The sequence below is a fragment of the Dermacentor andersoni genome, chromosome 2, assembly GCF_023375885.2.
Source record: "Dermacentor andersoni chromosome 2, qqDerAnde1_hic_scaffold, whole genome shotgun sequence".
In the NCBI taxonomy this organism is placed as follows: Eukaryota; Metazoa; Arthropoda; class Arachnida; order Ixodida; family Ixodidae; genus Dermacentor; species Dermacentor andersoni.
Genome location: NC_092815.1, coordinates 83,869,521 through 83,894,476, shown reverse-complemented (window position 1 = coordinate 83,894,476; position 24,956 = coordinate 83,869,521). Strand labels below are relative to the sequence as shown.

Below are 24,956 nucleotides of genomic sequence, written 5' to 3'. Positions count from 1 at the left end.
AGAAGCAAGCAAAGAAAGCCACTTCTCTCTCTCTCTCTCTCTCTCTCTCTCTCTCTCACACACACACACACACACACACACACACACACACACACACACACACACACACACACACACACACACACACACACACTTTTGTAACTTATGGATTTCTTGAGTAGTTCCGTTCAGAACAGTCTGTACTTAAGGTCGCTGATATGGCCTTGCGATAAGAAAAGTGAGCTCATACAACAGGAAATTGAAAATGCGGGACAGGTCACAGCGCTTATCGTGTGCCTCTCTTTTGTGTGCTTCCTTGTGCATTTCCTTTTTTCTATGACGGTGTTTAGGGCAGTGCTCCCGTGAGCGCCTGTTGCGCAGTTATTTAGGTGCGATTGTCAGGGGAGGAAATCACACGCGACACGATGCCTTGCACCTGGAACACAGATTTCAGAACATTCATGAAACTGTGGATAGTACTGCGGAGCTTAAAACATCAAAAGAAAAACTCAGCCTCGAGAGTGGCTACCGCAGAAAGAGTGCTGAATCCGCTGGGCCAAGATCCCGCAGCGTCGCTCCATGAAGGACGAGGGGGGGGGGGGGGAGGGGCTAGTTGGCTCGAACTTATACACTGTTCCGGTGTCTGCCTCTTCGCATCGCGTGAACGCCAGGCCAGGGAGAACGCGCCTCCATCCTCCGCGTGTTATTTCAGGCGCACTGTGTCGGCCATGTTTGCGACAACGCAGTGCGACGAAGAGTGAACGTCACGCGGCGGAATTTCGAGCGACGTAAGAGGGAGCACGGGCTGGACCGATTGAGGCCTCTGAGAGAGATAGGGGGAGTAGATGGGGGAGAGAGGGCACTCCTAGGCCTGGCACCAGGCGTCGGACTCAACCCCGCGGCAACTAATTCTGGCAGGCCGACCTATAGTGCACGGTTGGAGGAAAGAGGAAAGGGTTCACGAAGGGCGAGCGCCGAGCACCATTTGTCATGGCGACCAGAAGGCGCCCGTTTTGTTTTGAAGCCTCCGCTGAGCGAAGAGCGTGCGAAGGACTGCCTGTTCTTTCTGGGGTGGTGCTTCTCGAACTGCTTACGTAACGGTTATGGAAGAGCTCTGCGTTTGTAAACAAAGAGAAGGCGTAGCGTAGAAAAGTTCCTCGTTGAAGGTGCAGAACATCGCCACTGACGTTCCGCTTCTTACTGTTATTCTCAGCCCGCCGCTCTGCACAGTGGCATTTTCAAAACTTGTCGCCAAGTGCTCTTCTTGCTAGATTAGAAAACGCGCGCCAACTGAGTTTCTGGTGATAGCGTCAGAGGCGCCAACAAATTTGTGAGTGCCCGTCGCCTCCATTGTTACGCCCGGCCACGCAACTACGAGGGAGCATTGCGCAACATGATTGAAGCCAAATGTATCGGCCCAATGCGTGACCGTCACGTGAAAGCGCGCGGTAAGTTTCCGGTGTTCGACCTGTCCGTGCTCTGCACGCTTTGCAATCAGAGCAGCCGAACAGGTGCGCATCAATTGAATAACTGACGGGAACAACAACATTTTGTCACGTCTTGGGCTGACTTTTCGCGTGAAAGAGCGCAGAGAGTGGCTTCACGAGGAGTTGGCTTACCAAGGCTGGCTGTGTGACGCAGTGTTCCCTCCGAATCTATTTCCTTCCTCCACGCTCTCTGCAGACAAGCTAGCGAGCGTAACCTCACGAAGATGCGGCGGCACTGCCATCGCGTTCAGTGCAGGCAAAACAGAAAAGAAAGAGGACCGACTCTCCTGACGCGAGTTTCTTCGGAAAGAAAGGTTAATTGACGTGCCCAAATTTCCGTGTTATTTTCCAAAGCGTGTTAATCAGAGTGGCGAACAGCGAAAAAGTCAAGGAGTGGCAACATTTTTCGCCTGCCCTTCTAACCTGCGCTGTGCCAGTTTGTTTACAAACACGCCGGTAAGGATTTTTGTTTAGCATTAAAAGAAGCTTTCTCTCTCTCTCTCTCTCTCTCTCTCTCTCGTATGCAGTTGTTTACACACCGCTGACACGCATGTAAATAGAGTGGGTGCGGCGGCTCTCGCGAATAACAGAGCAGTACGCACGCCACAGGCATTAGCGGGGTCCATTGAATCCCCGTTAATTTTTTTTTTTAATTCCGCAGTTTGAATGATATTACAAAACAATGGCCTAACCGTATTAGTATCTGCGGGTATTTCCTTTGAACAAAACGTACCAGCTGTATTTGTCGCAGTAACGCGAGTTACGCTCACCAGCTAACTTATAATACACCGTCATGTATACCGTCAACGGTATATGAGCCTTGCAGTCACTATGGCTGATCGGGGATGGCTAATCAAATGATTGAAGCACGAGCAACAAAGTCTACTGAATAGTCGCCCTGCGCCAGTGTAGTTAATAACAAATTCATACAAAATAAAAGAAGGACAGGCAATAAAAGCACTATGGGCGTCTTGCGCTGGAGTTTGATGTATAGTAGCGGCGCCTGGTGGCGGCGCGGGAAACGACATCTGGGTCGTACCAGCTTGGGTCGTATTGAGCCCTGGCTGTGGCGAAGCACGTTTCTAAGCAGAGTTTTGCGTCGATTCGCACTTTTTTCTGCCCTGTTGCGAGTGCGAAAAGGCTCGTCACTTCTCACAGACTACGTCGACCACGCTGCGAGCTGCTCGCAGCCTATAGTTTAACGAAAACGGACTCTCCGTGTGCCGTGGGACGTAATGCTGGAAGCAGAAGGAATCGGCGACGCCGATCCGGAGGGACCTAGCTCAGCATCGAAAAAGCGTCACCGTCGATACTGCTGCGTCGTGGGCTGCCATGAACAAGAAGGCCTGAATCCCAACATCCGATTCTATCGTTTCCCTTCAAGACCTCACGAAGCGGAGCGTCGGGCGCGCTGTATAACTGCAGTTCGTCGCGCTGGGTAAGCGAAACTTCGCGCCATGCTGACTGCTTCACCTGTCTTGAAGCTTGCTTGATTATAGATCTGCGTTCTAAAATTTGGTCTTTTGCACCTACAGTCCCGACGGCAGACCGACATAGCAGCAGGCATGGCTGGTGATTCACGATTCGAAACCCGGCCACAGCGCGACAATTAACAATTCGACCGGTGTGAAGTGGTGAAGTGCCCAGGTGTGTGCAAATGACCACAGATGGCCGGGCTGATTCGGTGACAATTCACTACCCCACTACGAGCAGCACAGGTTAGAGAGTTAAATGTGCTCATACTTGACCTCAAGCCAGCATGTTGAGGCAGCGCAGCCAGATAGTATTGATTACAGCAGATCGATATTCGAGCGTTGTAATTAAAAGCTACATCAAGCGAGCAGCGCACGAGCTCGCGCTGCAGCGCGATTCGCACGTACGTGCGAGCTCATATGCATTGCATCAGTTATTACTGCAGTTACTAAAAGGGACAGATGGCCGCTACTACAACGCAGGCATAACTACTTGTTTAGCGGCATGCAGTCAACAAAGATTGCAGGAGACCCGCCGTTTCGCGGCATGTCGAAAGACCGCTGCCGTCGCGGCGCGTACGATCGTGCGCTCGAGCAGTTCGTACATCGCGGTATGCCGAAAGACTGCTGCCGTTGCGGCGCGTACCGCCGTGTGCTCAAGCAGTTCCGTACACATGATGACTGCTTATCGCTGCTGTGGATTCATTTATAGCAAGCATTCCCTCGCGTTTCTGCGCCTGAATCTAGCAGCGTGCAAACCTTACCTGAAGTTCCACTTCGTACGCGACTCGCTTCACTTGCGATTGACACCGCGCTAAAACTTCGCCGCTTAATTCTTGAACGGCATACACGTAGTCGGCACTGCATAATTTCTTGCTTTTACGCAGCGTGCCACTCCTGAAAAAATCTTCGGCGGCCGATATTCGCTGCAGGCCGTGATACAACAGAACCGAAAGTGGCGGGTCTATATTGTAAACGTGCTTTCCGAAGCAGACGACCGAGCTTGGTACGACCCATTTTAGGACAGAGGGCGCTTTTTAGCACCTTTTTCGCAGCGCCCCCTGGGCAATGCAAGAGCCCCATAGTATATGAATACGGCTTCACGCACTCTTTCCTTTATTCGCCTGTGTTGCCACGTGGTATATGTCGGAATGAAATTAAATATAGGCACGGAGGCCCGTCTTGTTTAGATACTGGGAAAGATGTCTATAAAACGCATTGTCCGTGAGTCATTGTGCATGACCTTCAGGTTGGTTACTTATCAACTTCGCATTTATTCATATGCTCAAAGTGTGCATCGCGTTAGTAGTTCGCGGACATTAAGGCGACACCGTGTTATAGCCTGCGATCTCGGACAAGGAACAGGAGCACCCAACACAGGTGAATTTTACGATTCATGAGCGAGAACCACACGAAAGATTGAACACCTGAGCGAGGCGCAGGCGATCAATGCGCCAATAGCGGCCACCAGTACCAACACGAATGTTAGATGAAAAGAGAGGAAAAAAAAGGCGACTGTAACGCGCTAATTCGAATGAACAAGCAGAAGACATGCACAAGGCACAAGACCCGCACAAGACATCTTAAGTGAAGATGTGACAACACTAAAATTGGTTGGTTATTGTGGCAAGGGATGGGTGGAGTACGGGGTGCATTGAGTGCGTATAGCAAGCGTCGACCTAGTGATGCTGCGACGGGGGTCGTTCGTGAAACACCGAGAGGCGACAAGCTGACAGACAAGACTATAAGCGCGACACAGCCGACATGCGCTATAACCTGCGTCGCGTTTCCGAGATTTCTGAGAAAAGCGCGTCGTTCGACGCCCACTTGAGGCTATACGAGGAAGAAAAGAGACGCGACGTTGGAGGCGTGCTTGGGTGCTCGGATGCGTGACGCTGTCGCGTCTCGTCGGCTGTAACACCTCTTCCCGGCGGGGTGGAGAAAGCGAATGTTGCGTCGTCGTTTCAGCTTAGGGAAGAGTCGAAGCTGAAATTCTGCGGGGGCAGCTCTTTGTTGGTGTCATTCTTCTTCCGCGTGTGATCGGTGAACGAGGCGATTGCGAGTACGATCGGCATCAGAAGTTTGCGCGCCGCGTGATTTGAAAGAAAAAGCTGACTACATCCGCGGACTGGGCACGCAGCCTGGAATGCCCTGCTAAATTCCTTTCTTTTTATTTTTACTTTTAAATTAATTATTACTCATTCAATATGACCTTCCTGATCTTATTTACCAGGTAATTCTGCACTATTCAATGCTATTTCAATAGCTATTAGGAAATTTATGCTCCATAATAATTTCGAATAATCCACCCATTTCTTGGCCAATCCCCCATCGTGGGTAGGAGCCACACGCATCACAGGCTACAACAACAACAACAACAACAACAACAACAACAACAACAACAACAACAACAACAACAACAACAACAACAACAACAACAACAACAGCCTGGTATACGGTTACCAGCCCTTTGCCAGTGTGTTCTTATAACACAGTGTTGTGAGGTTCTTGCTGGCTGCCGTCTCCAACTGCCTAAAAATTTAAACTTTTAATCGGATTCCGCAGTCCGCAGAGTATAAATGATTCTACATTACTCAATAAAAGATTAAAAAAAGAATGAAACGAAAAAAGAAAACCACACCTCCACAATATCTATACGCAATAATACCATAGTTAATTTTCAATCATATGCGTCCATTGTAAGAAGGCCCTTTGCACAGTGAGCTCATTGCCGGCTAATAAATACCTTGAAGTGGGCGAGCGACATCTACTACATTCTTACTATGTTTATACAAATAATTTATCACTTCAACTTCTGCAAAACTCACGTTAACACGGTAACGATAGCAGTTATGTTTTGAAGTAGTACACAAAGGTTTGTCCACATTTACGTTCAATTGGATGCAGTGTGCAGAAATAACAAACCTTTATTTGAAGTGTTACATAATCGTAGTTTTGGTCCAGCAACGTTTCTGTTTAAATGAACTATATTTAATTGTACCAGTAATAATTTATGCTTTTCTTTTTCCACGCAATGAATTTTATTCACATCGCTTCAACTGGTGCAAGCATTTCCTTGTATCGCATTTACTTTGAAAGAAAAAATGAAGTTGTTTTGCAGCTATCGCTTCCTCTTCTATCTACTAAAAGAAAAGCACTTCACTGCGTGTGATACACGGCGTTGTAGGATACGCAAGTGTTACAGCACTATATTCTTAGCACTCTTGCTTTCTTAGGTTTGTTTTCATTGGCTGTAGTTCCTTTTGCAGATTCGAGAAATGCGACTGTTATTTGAGTACACGCCACAGGCTAGCTACATGCTCCAGGCTTTCCGATTCATTAAAGAGAGAAAAGGCGAAATCTATGCGACATCTCTGCGAGCGTAATTTTTATGCCTTCAGCCTGCCGCTCCGACCTAACGCTCGACATCACTTTTGCATAACGATAAGAAAGCCTAAACGCTTGGCACGACGTCTGGCATTGTCTCCGAAACGGGAACTCCGGCGTTTTACCTTGCGGGCAAACTACCATTCGCGTCAGCGGTTTCCCAATCACTCTTTCCAAGGACGGCCGTATATGAAGATTGCTTCACACGAAGGAAGCTCGTTCTATAAGAGGTCATTTTTTCTACGCCCATCCTAACAATGAGAAAAAGTTACGCCGTGCTCGAGTGACCACGTGAGAGAGAGAGAGAGAGAGAGAGAGAGAGAGAGGCGGAGTCGACGGGTTTTTCATCGTGCTCATATAGGCGTCCGCAATTAACTGACTTTGCATAATGGGTGGCATTCGTGCGGGCTGCGACAATGGCCGGCGGTTCTTGTTCGTATTCTCGTATAATTTGTTAGGCTGAAGTCATTACTCAAAACTTTTGAACAAACAAAAAAATATCGCTAGTCCCGTGCAAGCCTCAAGTACAGTCACGGCGCCAACTGCAATCTTAATTGTCCGATTTGTACTTGCGCGTTTTACCTGATCGCATTTATTTGCCTCGTGTAAGGGAAGAGAGCTTGGCGTTTGGGAGTGGCTGAGAATTGCACACGGCTTGTCGAGGACAAGCACACGCAGATCTCGGATGGGCAAGGCGTAGCGCGATAGTCAGAGAAACTGCACGCCGACATCGTCTTTTTTTGTTTCTCGGTACACGTGTTTCCGACATTCCGTGCAGTATAGAGGGCGTACGCGATACCGACAATGACAACAGGCGTAGGCCACTGTACAATATAGCGCTAGAAGATTTAATGAAGAGCGATAAGATGACGGATTGATAGGCAGTATGTTAGATTGCAATAGATGTAGTTTAACTTGATTAGCTCAAGCAGGCTGGGTGACTATTTCTCGCCGCCCCGTTTCAGAGGGGATGTCAAAATTAACCACCACCACCATCATCATCATTGTCGTCATCATCTTCATCGCGCTGCGCGTTCCCCGGCCATGGTCCAAAACATGGAAGCGCAGCTGTGCTAGCCGGTTTTATGCAACGCTTTCAAAGCTGCTCGCGCATGAGTTCCGTGGTTGCGCATTTGGTGGTGTACAGGATTGAATCCTGGACCGGCGATTTTTCTTTTTTTTTCTGGCTGCAGCTGCGATTGATTTACGTTCGAAGCAGTACGTCAATATGAGCAAAGCAGAGGTCATATAACAGCGATCGCTTTAAGATGCACGAGTTTTACTAAAAGCAACAGCTGTTTAATTGCTGCTAAGGAAAAATGCTAAAGCATGGGTGGTAATTATGCTGGCGCGGTCACAGAGCCTTGCATATCATGTTTTGCGAGAGCGCTTACAAACGCGAGCATTTGCTCAGCCACAAATATTTTTACGCCAAATTTAGGAAATAAGTATTTTTAAGACCATATAAAACGAAAGCCCTGTGAAGTTAATGGCCGTTTCTCAAGGCGCGTTTAGTTGCCCAATACTTCGGCGGGGCATATGGCAACTGACTTTCATCTGAACTTTCGTGGTAATTTTATGGAACTTAGTGTGTGAACGTGACCAAGTAATCTTTATGTGAATGTAATAACCATCTCTCGATGCCATTAATATTGGCACGCGTACAAGGGTTATCTTTTTTCTGTTGTCAATATTGCACCGGCCGGCTACTGTTACAAAGTTATCGCTCGGCGCAAGACGTGCCTTCGTGTACCGGAACTTGCCCGAACGTTGTCGCCGATTTTATAATGAAAGAAACTTGTGTAATGAAATAGCGCGCGCGACTCGAACAGAGGTGTACATTCTGGAACGTGCACGAGCAAAAGATCGTCACGCCGGAATGCATAATGATAGGGTCGTGTAAATAAAGCCGACGCACTCAACTCGTAGATCAGATTTAGACGCCTGTGTACTCGCCGCTATCGTTGTGCATCGAAGGTTGTACTTTTATTTTCCTAGGCACGCGCTTACCCTGTAAATAGTTAGATTTGTGACTCACTATTGTAACAATATGACGCAACCATTTTTCGCCGCTGCTGCGCCAATGGGGCGCGAAATAGACGTACGAACTGCAGCACCTCCATGCCGTGTAAGCTGTGACAGCGATGTGTGCTGCCTCAGGTTTTTGTGCGCCGATTTCCGTTTCCTTGCACAACATTATTTCTTCGTTTCTAACTCTTCAAATTTCTTTTCACATTCCCCCTGTGACGGTGGCAAATCGGAATTTTCTGCCTGGTATTAACCTCCCAGCCTTTCCTCTTGTTTTTCTTTCTCTCGCTCTCTGTCTCTCTGGACCTTCTGCAACAGAACTCCTTTTTGCAGGTGGCCACGTGAACCCGATTGTGACGACATCGTTCGCCAGCATTGGCAAGCTGCCATGGCGCAAGGTACCGCACTACATACTTGGACAGCACCTGGGCGCCTTCCTCGCCTCGGCCATCCTCTACTTCAACTACATTGGTACGGAAGAGGCACACCTGCCTGCAATGGGTTCCTATTTACCGAACATCGAGAAAAAAAAAAAAAACTGTAGCAAGTTCCCTTCATCGTTCGCAGTGACTCGGGATATGTTGTACGCTTAGAAAAAAAAAAATGCCGCAATATTTCTTATGGTAACATAGCCAGGACTTTCATACACCTTTCATATATATATATATATATATATATATATATATATATATATATATATATATATATATATATTCTTTTTCACGAGGGTGTTTTCATGGGCTTACTATAATAATAACACTTTTTTCTTTGCGAGCGGGAGGATATTCTTTGACTACAACGCCACAACTGGCTACATCGCCGTCTTGCCACTACAGACATTCTGCGCTGATGAGTGACGAGTGTACTAACTTGGCAAGCTAGAAAGTACCATTTCTTCCATCGTCTTAAACGCCAGTGTCATAGTCTGCCAGGTAATTTCTAAATCTAGTTAGGGAAAACCTGGGAAAACCAGGGAGTTTGATGAAACTGTCAACGTAGTAGATACCCTGACACCGTCAGTTCTCGAATTGTGTGCGCTCTCTCGGTATCGTTCACATTCGAAGTAAAGAGCGAGAGAAGTATAAAGTTACCGAGGCTGTTAATTTGTTTCTTCTAATTGAGCGAACCACTTAGACAACATGTAAAGGAAAAAAAAAAAGAACGAATGATTGCTAAGCTGCCTTTAGTGATAAACTTTCGTTACCGGTACATATGGTGGAATTAAGAAGATAAAAGATGGCAATGAACGTCTATACATGTATCTATAGGTACTCTTTGTCAATAGTGCAGCAAACGGCAGGTTTTGTTTACCAGAGTGGTTGACGTTGGGAAGGATGCGTGGCGTTATCTCACATAAGTTTTTTTTTTACGTACCTCCTGCATTATATATATCAAACGTAAGAGTGAACATGCAGCTTTATCAAAAATGGATTTGAAGCTACATAAGCGTAGCAGGTGTCGTGCTATATATATGTATATTCGAGAGCAAGCGTGAGATGTTGCTGCGTCTGCTGCTAATAATCCCACTGCATTAGCAGGCCTCCGTTAGCTTCCTTGCGCAAAAATATGTACGCAACCTTTTAAGAAAAAACAAAAATATAAACTCGACTTCGTACGCCTCAAATGTGTTCTAGACGTTCAATATTTCTTTGCTTTCAATATTTCAATGTGCCACGCGTTTCTCGAACTATGTCGTTTGAGAAACGCACGGCATGCACAAGTAAAAGAGAGAAGTATGAAATATCCATAAGGCGAATGAGGCTGCTAGCGCCAGAAAATATGGACTGCCTTCCCCGCCGCCCGTCTATTAAAGAAAAAATAATAAAAAAATTACTGTCTCATTGAGGCAATTGTCGCACGAAGGCACAAAACAAAATAGAACGAATTAAGATAGAGGAGCGTGGTGTATAGCAGAGTCAAAGGTGCCCGTGAACTTGAAGAAGAAGGATTACCGGGCGTGTAGAAGCCCATGGAAGGGCGCGGGAGGCGATGAGCCGCGTCATCGTTCATTCCGGCCGCGTATACTCTGCGGCGTCGGACGTTCATTACGAGGGCCCGCATCTTCAGCAGCCTGCTGGACACGTGTGTAGCCTTCTGTATGTTCAGGAATTCTGTCTATTTCGCGTCGTGTCCGGGCACTCATTTAGTACAAGGAGGTGATGCAACGTTTCATGCCGTGCAAGAGATTAAAACAAGCCGAGTCGAGGGGGATGGAGCGAAATGTGTAACGTGGACCACGCCACTTGCTCACTATAACGTGCCCACTTCGTCACTTTGTCTCATTACTTCACTTTTGTGAGAAATAGCGTTACCAATTCTTCCGCGAAGAAAGTCGGGACGAAGGGGGACAGGGATTGGTAGTAAAGGGTGGCGGCAACAAAAACCACAAGTCCAACGGGGGAATGTGTATATTTTTTTATTTCCGTATATATCCTCTGGAATAAACTATTTAGGCTTTCAGTGTTTAAACACAAGACTCCTCTAGGCTGGGTGCTTCTTCAGGTTCAGTTCTACAGAACGGACATAAAGTAAAAGAAAATTATTCCCATTGGGTTAGCTAGCTATTGAACCCTCCATTCCACGTCCAAACCGTGGTTTCACCTCAAATCTGCTTTCCTTCACCTTTTTCCTTCCCTAGACCAAGGTTGCTAACCGGGCTCAGTGACTGTTTAACCTCTCTGCCTTCATTTATCCTTTTCAGCACCCCCCCCCCCCCCCCTTATATTTTTTTGAGCGAAAATTCTTCCAAATAAACACGATTTCAATAGGAAAATATGCGATGATGTGCAACAGGGTGTTCTGACAGCGTGTGAACTCATCTTGCGTGCAGACCTGCTGGACAGCGTCGACGGCGGCGAGCGCCAAATCTTCGGGAAGAACGGCACGGGAATCTTGCTCACCACTTACCCCAACGACAACGTGCACCTTTCCGTCTGCGTCTTCGACACGGTGAGCGAGATAGTGCTTGCGTCACCGCCTGTTTTGCTGTCAGTAGAGTGAAATGCAGCACTATACTTGAGCGAACAGCTGAACGACCTGGTATTTTTTTTCGCTCTAGCGAAAATTCGTTCAATTGAGAGATGCATGCAGGAGTTTTCTGCGACCTAGAAGAGTAGGAAAATGTTTATTATAGAAAACAAATACGTTTTCTATTTCACTAGTTGGCAGATCATCTTCGCAAGAGTCTTCTGTAGCATTAATTCTTGAGCAGCTACGTTAGACGTTGTACTTGTACTACATCTAGTTGACGTGTCATGGTACTTGGACACGATAGAGTGTTAGTTATAAATGAACAACTCCACTGAGCATATTTTGTTTCTGGCTGTAGTGTTCTGATGCAAATCAAAAGAGGTGTTGGTTACTGCCTTCTGCAGGCACAACTACTTGCCTCATCTGATTAACTCCATGTCTAAGAGAAAGAAAGAGAACGAGGCTATTTACTGAAAAGAAATAGGTTTTCATGGTGGCACACCTAGAGTGCTACTCCTTGTTAATGCGGTGATAAATTGAGCGATACCTGCAGAATACGTGTTTGACAGCACACAGTAACTATGCTTGGGAAAAAAAAAAGCAGCCTTAGCTTTCTTCATCCATGAAGTGAGCGTACACCATTGAGGAGCCCGAGAACTTTCGAGATTCTGTTTACGTATGGAGAGGGCTTTTGCATTCCGTTTACATCAAAATACGCCACCGGGGAAGGGAGTCGAACACGTGACCTCGTGCTCAGCGCATTGGGTCAAAGTAACTATCAGTAATAGATTGTTTTTTTCTAGGGTCCGTGTAAACACAACTGCAACCGGCGCCTCGCTTGGCCGTGCTTACGGTCTCACGTCTCAGTCGTGTTGTCATCCACTGGAGGCCGCTATCAATTGAATCTCCGGCAAAACTGAGGAGAGCGAAAACGCCGGCGAGTGCGACAACCTTTGGGGTCACTGCTTCGTACTTCAAAAATAAATGCAGTTTCATCTCGTTTAAGTACGCACTTTCTAGCTGTAACAGCGACAGAGCGATGGAAGAGCGCCAAGCTCGAGTTGACGCGCCCTACTTGTCCGAGAAGAATGCGTCCGGAGAGCTGCGTGGCTACCGCTTTTAGCCGCCCGCCATTCGGGCGCATCCTGCGCGCGGTGCGGCCCACTTGACCTCGCAGCCCCCTTACGTACCGCGCCCTTGCCCTTCGTCCCTCGCGGGGGCCCCCGGCCTTGCGCAGGCGAGAGAAAAACAGGCCGTCCAGCCTGGGTTCGTTGAGGCCAGCCGTTGTTTGGGAACTGCGATAGAATCAACGCGCTGCAGTTCGCGCCAGTATAATCGAGAAAGCAATGTCGCACCCGTTCGCAGGCAGCCCTTGAATGGAAACCTTTCCAGCACGGCGAATGCCTTCTTGTCTTCGATTCCTGCGTGTACGCTATAAGCTGATCCGCTTATTACTAAAACACAAACATGGCTCTCGCATCTGGCGAACGCGCGCGCCCCGCTTAATTTTTTAGTTCTGCGCAGTTGCACTCAGTTTGATCTCGCCAAAGAAAACACAGTTGCGCGAAGCTTCGTTCAGACTCCTTCCAAGGTATCGAGTCCGGCGCGACCTTGTGGGCTAGAACCACAAGAATAGAACCACTAGAATTAGGATAGGACATTTCCTAATGTCCTGACCTGTAGTAGTACAACGCAAACATCGCAGTTCGTGTCAAATCTCCAATCGTCACCGCGGTGAAATTACTTTCGGTCAAGACACTGACTAACTTACCGTATATTTTTCTTTACTGAACAAGGGAGTTAGTTCTGCTTCGTTGTCATCAGCCTCTGGATAACCGCGTCTTAATATTTACATGTCCTCACCTGTTCGCAGACAGGGCATATTACTATGGTGTATGAAATAAGTTCGTTTGTTGCGACGCTTTCAAGGACATCGCTTCAGGAACATCTTAAAGCAGAAAATTTCCAGTCCGTTTAAAATAATCTTTACTTTTCCTTTACTTTGGATTTAAGAAACGTTTTGCTACAAACGTAACCGATTTATTGTTTTGGCGTCGTTTCTTATAGCGCACTTTTAACTCGCCGCGGTGACTAAATGGATATGAATATGGCGTTCGCGTACGTTAAAGGACCGCAGACGGCCTAAATTAGTCTGAGGTCCTCCACTATGGCCACCATTTTGTATGAACGGGAAATGAAATGGTAATTTTCACTTTTAGAGGGAAAAAAAGCGACAATGACTGGTGTAGGCGCAGTGCGTGTGAAGGCGACCGTGGTCTTCGCAGATCATCTGCTCGGCCCTGCTCATGTTCACCATCATGGTGATCCTGGACGACCGCAACGCAAACACGACCAAGGGCATGCACGCCTTCCTCATCGGCATCATGGTGGTGGCGCTGTGCTGGGCCTACGGCGCCAACTGCATGGCCGCCGTCAATCCCGCCAGGGACTTTCCGGCACGCGTGCTCAGCGCGCTCGTCGGATACGGTGCCGAGACGTTCACGTAAGTATTTCTGAAGCGTTGCGTGTACCTTCCCGTAGCAGATATGTGCGAGGGTGAATCAGAAAGTCATTGCCCCTATTTTTTATTAGCCAAAATAAGGTAAATACAGGTGATTACAAATATAACGTACTATTTTACGTACCTTATACACTATTTGCCCACATAGCCCCCACACCGGTTCAGACGTTTGTCCCATCGCAGCTCTAAATTTGAGATGCCCCTGTGTGAATTTGTCCGGTTGACTGTGGAACTATACCGTCGGAGAGCTGTCTTGGCTTCATCATTGCACGTGAATCGCAAAGCCAAGATCCCACACTTCTCAAAGCGAGACACCTTACCCCATACGTGGGTTGCAGTTTCCCGTGGATTTCGACGGGCGTTCGTCCCTTGCTTCATAGAAGACGAATCACACTTCGTTGCTCGTACGCCGTGGATGTGTGAAGCACAGTCGCCATCTTCAACAGCTGACAGCAGCACCGTGCCGCGGAGCCACCGGCAGATAAGGTCGTGTCGGTCCAAGAAAGGCCCCCCGCTGGGAATAGGATGTGCTGACTTCGCATAGTCGTAATTTGGCTGAAAAAATAGGGGCAAAAACTTTCTGATTCGCCCTCGTATATCGAAGGCCTCACATATGGTGTACCCAAGGCGGCGTATCTTCTCTGAAACAAGTGGAACGCATTCTTGGATTGCAGCTCCAAGTGACACACACAAAGACTAGAAGACAGGACGAATGCTTTCTTCTAGTCTGTGTGTGTGTGTCACTTCGCGCTACAATCCAAGAATATTTTACTGTACCAACTCGCCCAACTTTCTATCCTTTTGCAATGGTGGTGGAACGCTTTCAAAGAGGCGGGCTCTTGTTGGCTAATTGTTTTGTTTACATTCAACGCTCATATTGGCATCTATGTGAAGAGGCTATATATGCTAATGCATATATAATGCAATATGCATATATATATACTAATGCTATATACAAATGTTCATCTTCTGCGCAGTGTTTTGCAGCATATAGCGATTATCTGCCTGCCAGGCAAGACGGCATCACGCATCTCACCACGTTACCCATGCGGCCGCGCATTGCGCTGTCTCCGGGATCGGCCCACTTTGTCGGCCTCTACTGCGTCGGCGCACTTTATGCGTCGAGAAACCGACCAGCAGATGCGCCAAACCCCGCGAAAGAAGCCACAGAAAAGCTTCGCTTTAACAAAGGACTCGTGCGGCGCATATTTGTTGCAGTTCGGCTATTTAGTGGCCATTTGTTAGTATATCACTGCACAACTTCATAGAGAACAGAGCTTTCCCACAGAATTGCCTCTATCACCTGCCCGTCACCCTTTTTGCGGAACGTAACAGACTCCTGTCACGTTAATAACACGTGATTAATGTAGCTAATTATTTCTGTATATGCGCCCCTTATGTAATAACCCTTAGAGGGGTCCTTAAGGTAATTATGTGAAGTGGAGTGAAGCCGGCGACCGGCACATCTGGAGGAGTAGTACACATGGGGCTGAAAATACGCCACCTTACTATACAAGTGCTGCCCTGTCTGTGAGCTGCACGACGGCGCTCGCCGCCACGGTCAGCAAAGTCCGGCAGGGCTCGCTAAGACAGCTTCGCTTTAAAAGAGATTTCGAAAGCGCATTTATTCTTGACCCCAGTCATCATCTGTCGGCACGTCCCAAACAGGGACTGCGAATTGACGATGGTGCGATCAACGAAAAAGCGAACACCGGCGCGAATAATGCGGGATATCACATTGAGCGCTACAAGAGCTGATCTTATTTATTGCCTTTATTTTTAGAGCGCAGCTTTTGCGCCCGTTCCTGCGAAGAGCGTCGGCATCGGCGGCGGCGTAACCGAGCGAACGAGCACAGCGAAAGATGAAAGAGCGCACGCGGAGCGGGAGAAAGACGCGAGCCGCGAACGGCGGAGAACAATGAGAGCGGCTCCTTCAGTGACATGCCCTTCCGCTCGATGCGTGCTCGTATCTGGTCTCAGCGGGACCACTCGTTTCGTACTATATCGTCTGCTAGCGTCAGCTCTCGCTCGCGCTCGTTTGGTTTGCTTGGTTTGGTCTCATTTGCGCTCGTTTCGATTGTCATAGTTTGAGATTGTTTTGTAATCTGATGGTATGCGCGACGCAAATTGTGTAGTACTTTCTGGACGCCACGCGGCACCAGCGATTACATTGGAACCTTCGACGAGTCATGTATAAAAGCCGACGCGCCTGACGCGCAGATCAGATTTTCGACGATTGCCGACTCCTGCTATACATGTCTCTCCCAAATTCCTTGCCCCAATTTATCGCGAAATGAAATCGCGAATAGAGCTGCGCTGAAATATCGCATTAGGGAGTATCGTAGTCGTCGGTGAATTTTTAAAATTCTATTTATATATTCTATGGCGCACTTTAACACCTAAGATACGCTGCTTGTGGGGACACTATAATGATTTGGAAGTTACCAAAAGAACACACGGCACGAAGAAAGAGACAACACTACGCGGTTTTTCTGCGTCCGGTGTGTCCTTCGCGGTAACTTTTCAAATCATGATTCACCGACTGGTTTACACCCACACTCTTCTAAGACACTACAATCCAGCTCAGTTAAGCGTAATTGATCTACCTTCCTTCTGATTTCGACCTGTGCCCGCTGTTCTTTACCAGCTGTAGCCGAAGTTCTGTGCGGCGCCCGTATGCATCAATAAACTGCTGCCGCGAATCGTGTGCCGGAAGTAAATGAGTGGCTCGCTTTGTTAGATGTCTGTGGAGGCATCTCGTTGTTGATGAAGAAGTGGCTGTCCATGGAACAGCATAAACCAGATGGCTTGGTTGGCGACGTATACAACTCCTGGAGGCCGTAGAGGCGCGAGAACTCTGCTGGCATACGGATGCTGCCGTCACGTTCGCCGCGTTCGAGTCGTGCTGATGCTGGCATGGCTGGCTTGGGCGTCCGGAGTCACTATTTATATTGGAGGCGGCTCAGGGGAGGAAGCCGTCGCGACCACTCCGCGGCCACCAGCCATGCATGGCCCCAGATGGCCCCAGAGAGCGCGACGTGAATGCGACCGCTCGAGTCGTGTGCGCTAGCTTGACATATTCGCGTGCATATATACGTGCATGCGGCGTTCTTCTTTCTCGGCGGCCCTGTGACCGATTGTCGCGCCGCTACGCGTCTCTTGTAGCACCGAGGAAAAACAAGGGTCGGGTGCTAATACAGTGTTGCGACAAACGCAGGTTCCGCAACTTCTGGTGGATCCCGATGTTCGTGCCTCACCTGGGCGGCCTGATCGGCACCTGGCTGTACGTATTGGGCGTCGGCATGCACATCTCGAAGCCGCAGCCCAAGGACGGACCCGAGGGGGTCAATCTGCTGCCGCTGGCGCCCAGGGCCGGTCAGTATGGCACGCGTTACGACCGCATGTGCGCATGCTGCATCCTTTCCGTCGCTTACTGCACTCGCATTGCCTCTCGCAAGTGGTAGGCTTCTCCACGAAAGACAGAATTACTTATTACAAACGAACACTATCATCAACCGTATTTCAGAACGTTCCTTCACTCGACACTGCACTTAGACTCATGAAAGTGGATATCAACGTCACCTCTATACTGCAGTAATCATTTCGCTTCGGTGACAGTCCACGGCGATTCCCGAGTGAAAATTTTCTAACAAGAGTTAACGCACTTATAGCATTTGGTCTAGAATGCACTGGAGGGAAGGTGTATTTCTCAAGCAACGCCTGGTACTAAATATTCCTAAGAGAGGTTCGTGCTTCGTGTGTCGACCGACCTCGAAGGCTATAATATTATTATAATAAAGCTTTATAATAATAATAATAATAATAATAATAATAATAATAATAATAATAATAATAATAATAATGATGACCTTGAAGTGCACTGTCTTCTGTCGAGAGGCGACAATCGGTGGACTTAAGGACTCTTTTGATTCGAGGCCCGTTCGCCCAATATGGGAAGTAAACCTCACATACCTACACTCTGCACAAGAGCGAAAGTGCAGAAGGGGGAAAACCGCACGCACGCGCATTCGTCGCATGAATGCGAGCGTTTTCCAGCTGACGTACCAGCTGGTGTTGTTTAGTACGTCGCGTGAAAATACACCTGATTCGCACAGTTATTACCTGTGTTTCTCTCTACCATTAGTTCATGTTGCAGCTTTCCATTTGTTTCTGCATTGGTTCCTTCTTTCTTACTAGGTGAGATCACCGGTTACACGGGCGTGTACACAGTTGGTCTTCACTCGGCAACTTATCACATTACGGACAACAGTGGAACAACACACGCTCACATAAAGGCGCCGGAACTGACTGCGGCGAGCGCTGTCGAAGAAAAAAATCAAATAATTCTAGATCTCGTGCCAAACGAATCAGCCTCTTTATAGCCATGTGACGCTCCCCATTCAATAAAGCTATCATTTCATCAGTCACTCTAATTCACTTTGTGCTTCAACATAGACTAACGTGTTCCACATAGGAACAAACATACGTGCGCACAAGAATCAAGGAAGAAAAACTCAAACAAGCAAAATGTAGATATTTTTATTGAGACATTTGTTATGTATCTTTTTTCCCCTGTTTCATTGCTAATAGATCGTGTACAAAGTTAGTTCACGATTTTATGTCTTTAGTAATATAACAAGTGTTTCTCTACAATACTTACGTGCTCACGACTGTTTGTTTTTCTTGCTTGTCTTCTTTTCTTGCAACGCTCACTATGCAGCTTTCTAATGCTGTATGAATGTTCGAAGCTCACGTGTCTCATCAAGTCTGTTTCCCAGACATATTTTTTTCGCATTTAAATTCATCTTTCGCTGCCTCTTTGAGTGCTCTTCTTTGTCACGGGAAAAGTTGTTCCTGAAAGAAAAGTTGTGGAAGAAACACCTTGAGGCATATGTAGCCTGCGCCAAAATGCGGACCGACACACCATGTAATTTCAACGGCTACTATCTGTCGCATATCACGTCGCCAGGCGACACCAATGAAGTGGACCTCTACATTACAAAGGTTCTTTGTGTAAGGAAGCTTCATTGAAGGAGGGTGCTGAATACCAAGTTTGGGATAAAGATGAGAGAGAGAGAGAGAGAGAGAGAGAGAAAGCAAACGCAACCAGTGTAACGTTAGACTAGCTACCTTGCACTAAGGGGGATTGAAAGAGAAGAGAAGGAAAGATAAAAAAAGAAGAGAAAATGGGCGCATAAATGCGAGCAAGGCTCTTGTTCTATAGCTGTACGGTGACGATCCACCGAAAGCCACAAAGTCCGCTGCTGCGGCAACTGTTAAGTAATGCCTCCTTCAGCAGTGGGTCATATAAAACTTCCGTGTGCAACTAAAATAGCGTGTCATACATGTAACGGAAACGGCGTTTTAATGAGCGATCTCGGTGGATGCGCTATTGCGGCACTTATTCAAATGCGACATCGACGGATTCACAATCTCTTCTTTTCTTTCCTCGTTCGCACGTGGCTATGAGTTTAGCACGAGAGCATATCGCCGCTTTGTTTCCGGCGTCCCGATCCATTGTTCACAAGGAAGACAATACTTTCTTCAATGTCAAGTCGCATACGTTTGCCGGCAGTTGTTTTTCAGCACTTCCTGTAGCGTTCGCCTCAATGCCCCGGAATGTGCGTAACCGGACAGCCACTCTGTCACGCACAACCCGTAAGCAAGAAAGCGTGTAACAGCCACGGCACATTTTGTACTGACACGCAACTAAAGAACGCTGATGCGGACGGAAAGGGCACGACACTGGCGTTCTTGCTGTGTCTTTCTTGTCGCATCCTTGTTATATTTTTCTGCACATATTGTGCTAATTATATTCGAACCTGCGTCGACGAGACCGAACTTCAATGCTTAATTATCTTGTTTACCGCTTAATGTGCACGCAGAACTGACGAGGAAGAAACGAGACAAGACACGCACTTTCCTAGAATGTTCTGCTCGCAAACTGGAACACTGTTTCTAACCGTATGCAGTTTAGTACGGTATTTCTCAGCTGGAAGCACTCTTTGAAACCGCCCGGTAAAACAGGACACGGGAAACGGACAATGTCATAAGCAGTGTGAACATCCCTTTTCGAAATGCCCAGGGCGTTCATCACGGGACTAGAGCTGGTTTCACGTCGCGGAGTGGGGCATCTATTCTACTTCCAAACCTTTGTTGCTCTGGGGGACCACGTCCTCAAGACAAACATATATATAGAGCACGGAAACACCACAGGACATTCGCCATATAGCGTAGCGTCTCTTGATCAGACGCTGGTGACATGCAAACTTTAGAAAGATGACTGCGTATTACTTGTCTTAAAGGAAATAAAGGAGGGGACTCTCCCTGCGAATAAAAATGATGCATTCCCAGCATCAGGATTGGCTGGAATATTCTCTTACAAAGGAATTTAGCGTAAGAACTTATTCCGATAAGCGCCCCGGTTTCTTTCACACAGAATTAATAGCACGTGCCCACACGCTTTATTTTTATTTTTTCACTTTTCTGGAACGTGTTCTTAACGTGCGCACATGTGACTAATTTCACTGTAGTCAGACATTCATGTAAGATAACTTGTGGTAGACTGAATTGTCGGCTTAGATACAGAGTGCGTAACAACCTCGTAAACCGTGAGTAGGAATATTACGAATGAAAGTGCGAGAAACGGGGAAACAAGGCACAGACAGAAATATTTGGCGTGTGTGCAGACGTTGTGGGAGGCAGGTTGTAAAAGTAGTTCACTGCTTGCCTCTCCACGCTAAGCTGGCTCGCGTTGCTAGGAACGCTTGTCTACACATAAATAGCTCCAGGGTGTTTGGGTGGCGGGCTAAATCGAGGCAGTTGCGGGACATATTGCAGACTACGCGGCATTGGAGCGACGCGTGGAGAGAGACGGCGCCAAATAAATCTCTCACTCACCTCTCTCTCGGTCTCACGGACTTGTAACTATCGCGTCATGTTCTTTAGCCGCCGGGATTTCTTACTTAGCCGTTATTTTTTATCACTTCCAGCTCTTAGTGGGTCTTTGGAACCTGCTTAACCTGTTTAATAGACTCAGACTTCAGAGAAATTTGCTGTCTTCTTCTACGCGATATCATCTTCATCAAAGCCTAATCAAGCTTACCGCAGAAGAAACGCACTCCCCAACACTGTACAACAAATCCCGACCTGTGCCCACTGCGCCAATCCATTGTACTGCACAAATTTCGTCGCATCGCATCAGCCGATCTCCGGCAACCTTTAATTACGATGCGCGTTTTTGCCACGACCACTCGATGAAAACGTTTTCGTCAAGCGACTGTGTTTACTCATTGAGAGGGAGCGCCCAGTTTCTGTTATTTTTCGGACTTATAATACCTAAGTCTGAGAAGATTTAATATAAGAGGAAAAGGCATGCGCTGTCGGTGTTATGTTTCATGACATTTGTTTCTGGGCTGTCATTCTCAAAATTCCGAGGAATAACTTTGTCAACAATGTAAGAGAAGGTATTAGCAACTTTAATGACACAGTGGTGTGGCAATATAACCCGCGTGTACCTAAATATATACGGCGATTCTCATTCACGGACAACTCCGCCGACGCCGACACCGATACAGAATTTTCTGCGACACGGGATCCTTATTGCTATCGCGTTAAAATGACTGGGAAATGGGGTGCCGCCGCAATGAACCACTGACTCCCATGTGTTGCAAAGCGGTTGGAAAGGCATTATAAAAATTACAGGGGGCTATGCTTGTGTCCTTTCTACCCTCAGGCGTTGTTTTTCTTGCACTGGTCTTCCCACGAAATAGCACCTATATAGATGTACGTTGAAGTGTGAAAACGTAAAAATGCGCGCCTGTGTAAAGGTTGCCGTCACAAGAAGAGTGCCGCTCGTCACATTTCCGCTTGCTTTGCACCCAATTCTGTACTTTCCTTTGCTCTCTCGTACGGGCTAACCTCCAGCGCAATCATGATCACTCAACTCCACTTGTAAAGTTCATTCCGGTTAACCTTTAGTTGTCGCTTTTGCTTGCTCTCTCACCTGATAACTGCAGCTCTGCTAATCTCGCTTTTGCTGCTGGAATGATCTCTGTGAGCTCAACCTTCGGCTGCTGCCACCGGCTGGCCCGCTTTGTTATATTTTAGTTTGCGTCTGCGGCGATGGCGACAGGCTCGCTAGCTCTACACTTTTGTGTCGTTTTTTCTTGTTTTGTTTCTTGCAGACAAAACAGTGGCCTAGCAGAACAACCGAACGTCGTCTTCCAGAAATCACCCGCACAGCTCGGAACGGACGACGGTCGCATCTTCGTTACCATGGCTCGATCACACCGACACTGCAACTGGCAGATGTCAGTGACAGTCACGCATTACGTCACAAACCACGTACCCGTGAACCCTTCATTCACACAACGAGATGAGCTTGAAGCAGTCGTAGCTATATATACGTGTACACCATATCCCAAACCACGTTGCATGTTGAAATTATTACTCTCCTTCTCATCTTGCTGTGCAGCTAGCTACCTCTCTAGACACGGCTGAAAGAAGGCAGAAAAATTACATCGAAAGTTCTTCTACAGAATGTGTGCATTCTTTTCTTTCTTCAAGAAACATGGCGAGCTTTAAACTAGCCCCCGCCCCCCTATATATTTTTCACAGTTTAAAATTTTATAACGGTGCGCTACAGTCATTGCTTTGTGTCTGTGACACCCCCCCCCCCCCCTCCCCCCTTTTTTTTCTTCCTTAAATATGGCAAAAGAAAACAATCGGACAACAGTGCGAACTTATCACTGCAAATCCGCTTTGCTATGCCAGCAGGTGGCATCATGCACGCACCATTTGGAGCTCTGAAACTGTTTTCGCTCATTTGTATATTTATGGATGACTTATGGCTCCATATGTTTCGGAATTGCGCATTATAAAGTTTACAAGTGAGTCGCACACTAAGTGTCCGGAGTGGCTTCTGGCTTACCATGGCTCACCGGACCGAAGGGTTTAATGAAGACCTTGTTCAGCACAGGTTTCAGTGACAGGGCAGGGCGTCGCATGTCTCGGGATGTCCAGGGAGGTCCACTGTAAAAGAAAACACACAATCTTTATCAAAAGACCTACTAGAACCTCAGTTTTTGATTCCGGGGAGAGACGTTGTCATCCCCTAAGTGAGCTTGCTATACTGAAGAGTAAACCGAAAGAGTTTACGAGAATGGATTATTTATCGCAGTTATTTCGCTGCTCGTCTACCTTTCACAACCGTGGCTTAGTCGAGAACTACCTATAGGATCTTCACTTCCAAGAAGCCAGGTGTCGTGGCCTCACAAAAAAATTGACGTGGAGTGAGGACGTCTCTGGTTTGCAGTTTTATAGTGGAGCGTTTAGAACCTCGCTGGGTCTCTCATTGCGTCCGCAGCTTCGCCGAGCTGGGGGAGAGAGAGCTGAGAGAGAGTGAAAACCGAGTATAAAAATTTTGCACCAGCGCTCTCGCCGGACTCAGGCGAAGTGAGGCTGCTGTCGCGCGCGCGTTGATGGAGCGGCGCGAGTGCAAGTATACGAATGAACAAGGGTGACTCGAGAGTACAAAGCGAGCCGTAGGACTGCACGCGCTGTGAATTTATGCTCAGTGCCACAGTAATGTGGTATTGAAGTGGAACCTGCAGCTGACGTCATCCAATCTGCAGAGTGAGGTGTCAATGCACATGTCGCTGAGCATCCGTACATCATGGCCTCATCTCGGGCGCATGCTCGAGCACCTGAGTAAGCCTCGTGACTTTCACTTCACTGCCATATTATCGTGAAACGGAGCGTAAATACGGCGATGAAATAGAATGTTATCTAGCGGAGTAGAAAGCGTTCGTCGCGCGTACTGCACGCGCGATGTGTTGCCGTCGGTGCTTGTAGGATCAAACAGTGTCTTCACTGCCTTAACGCTTTGGTACGTTTATATATACTGCCGTATGGGAATACGCGAGAGCTCGTGAACGGTCAAGTGTTGGAACTACGATATTGGTGCATTTTCTGAGCTTCTGGCGTAGTGACGGGAACTGAAATAAAGAATGATTTGCCTTTTGTCACCCTGTGATGCTGTCTCGTGTTCTGAATTTGGTCGAGATTTCCAGGAGGGTTGAAGAGAACCCCCACATTAAGCGGCCACAATATCAGTGGCAGGATTTGTAAGGTGAAGTATTAGGTTGCGCGGCCAAGTTGCACGACATACCACGAAGAATGGAACGCAGCGATCAAGACGAAAACATGGACAGAAGAACGCGAACTAATGCCAAAATTTTGGCAACAATGTTTGCATGGGAATTCTCTTGGCACAAACGTGCTCGAATAATTAACCACAGTGCAGTGTGATTCTGTGTTCTGCACAACCAACGTGTTGCCTGCCCGAGGAACAGAAGTTTGCGAGCCATCGATGCGGCAAAAAAGGTAAAACATAACGACCTCCATTCATATTCATTGCTTGACCTAATAAAGTAATTAACAACCAACCAAACAAGCACTTCACGAAATGAAAAAAATAAACGTTTTCTCCCTCCCGTTATAAGCGTGAAGCCCGTTATCGAAAATCGTAGACATAAAAATTTAAGTTATAGGGTTTTACGTGCCAAAACTACGACCTGATAATGAGGCACACCGTAGAGGGGGACTCCGGAAATTTGGACAACCTGGGATTCTTTAACGCGCACCTAAATCTCAGTACACGGGTGTTTCCGCATTTAGCCCACATGGAAATGCGGCCGCCGTGGCTGGGATGCGATCAAAACCGTAGACTGAAGCTGGGTTGGCAAACACCGCATGCTACGCACGTCCCTTTCAGAACATTCGCGGTAATTGCAGTGTGGTTCAGAAACTTTTGTATCCGGGCGCATCTGCAGATCACAACAAAAGCTACATATTTTCAGCGCCATCTAGCAATGGCACGCCAGAAATTGGTCTGGCTTAGCGCTTCCTAACTGCTGAATGATATTTTCTCCTGCGCTGATCAAATCAAGGTCAAGGAATACTGCTTACAATGCGGGGTGCTCCTGCACCTCAGAGGATCCGCTTTCCCGCTGTTGGTCGGGTCATGCGGGTAAGAGGACCACTGCAGTGGTGTGAGGCTACTCTAACCTTCAGGGCGGCAAGCTAAAAGCTATCTAGCCATGGCACCAA

The 24,956-nt window shown here is 47.5% G+C and overlaps 1 protein-coding gene across 2 annotated transcripts in view; it reads left to right on the top strand.

Annotated features, from left to right (window-relative positions):
* LOC126541743 (aquaporin-9-like) overlaps positions 1–23,872 on the top strand; it is an 87,073-nt gene extending 63,201 nt beyond the window's left edge. Inside the window, exons 3-7 of one of the 2 annotated variants that reach the window (XM_050188656.3) lie at positions 8,687–8,824; positions 11,184–11,302; positions 13,609–13,826; positions 17,062–17,219; positions 22,031–23,872. In XM_050188656.3, coding sequence (XP_050044613.1) covers positions 8,687–8,824; positions 11,184–11,302; positions 13,609–13,826; positions 17,062–17,219; positions 22,031–22,047 — 650 coding nt within the window. In that variant the 3' untranslated portion in view covers positions 22,048–23,872. Of the gene's footprint in view, positions 1–8,686; positions 8,825–11,183; positions 11,303–13,608; positions 13,827–17,061; positions 17,220–18,041; positions 18,278–22,030 lie in introns of those variants that run through there. The other variant, XM_050188655.3, reaches the window with a different exon arrangement.
* Positions 23,873–24,956: the final 1,084 nt, after the last annotated feature.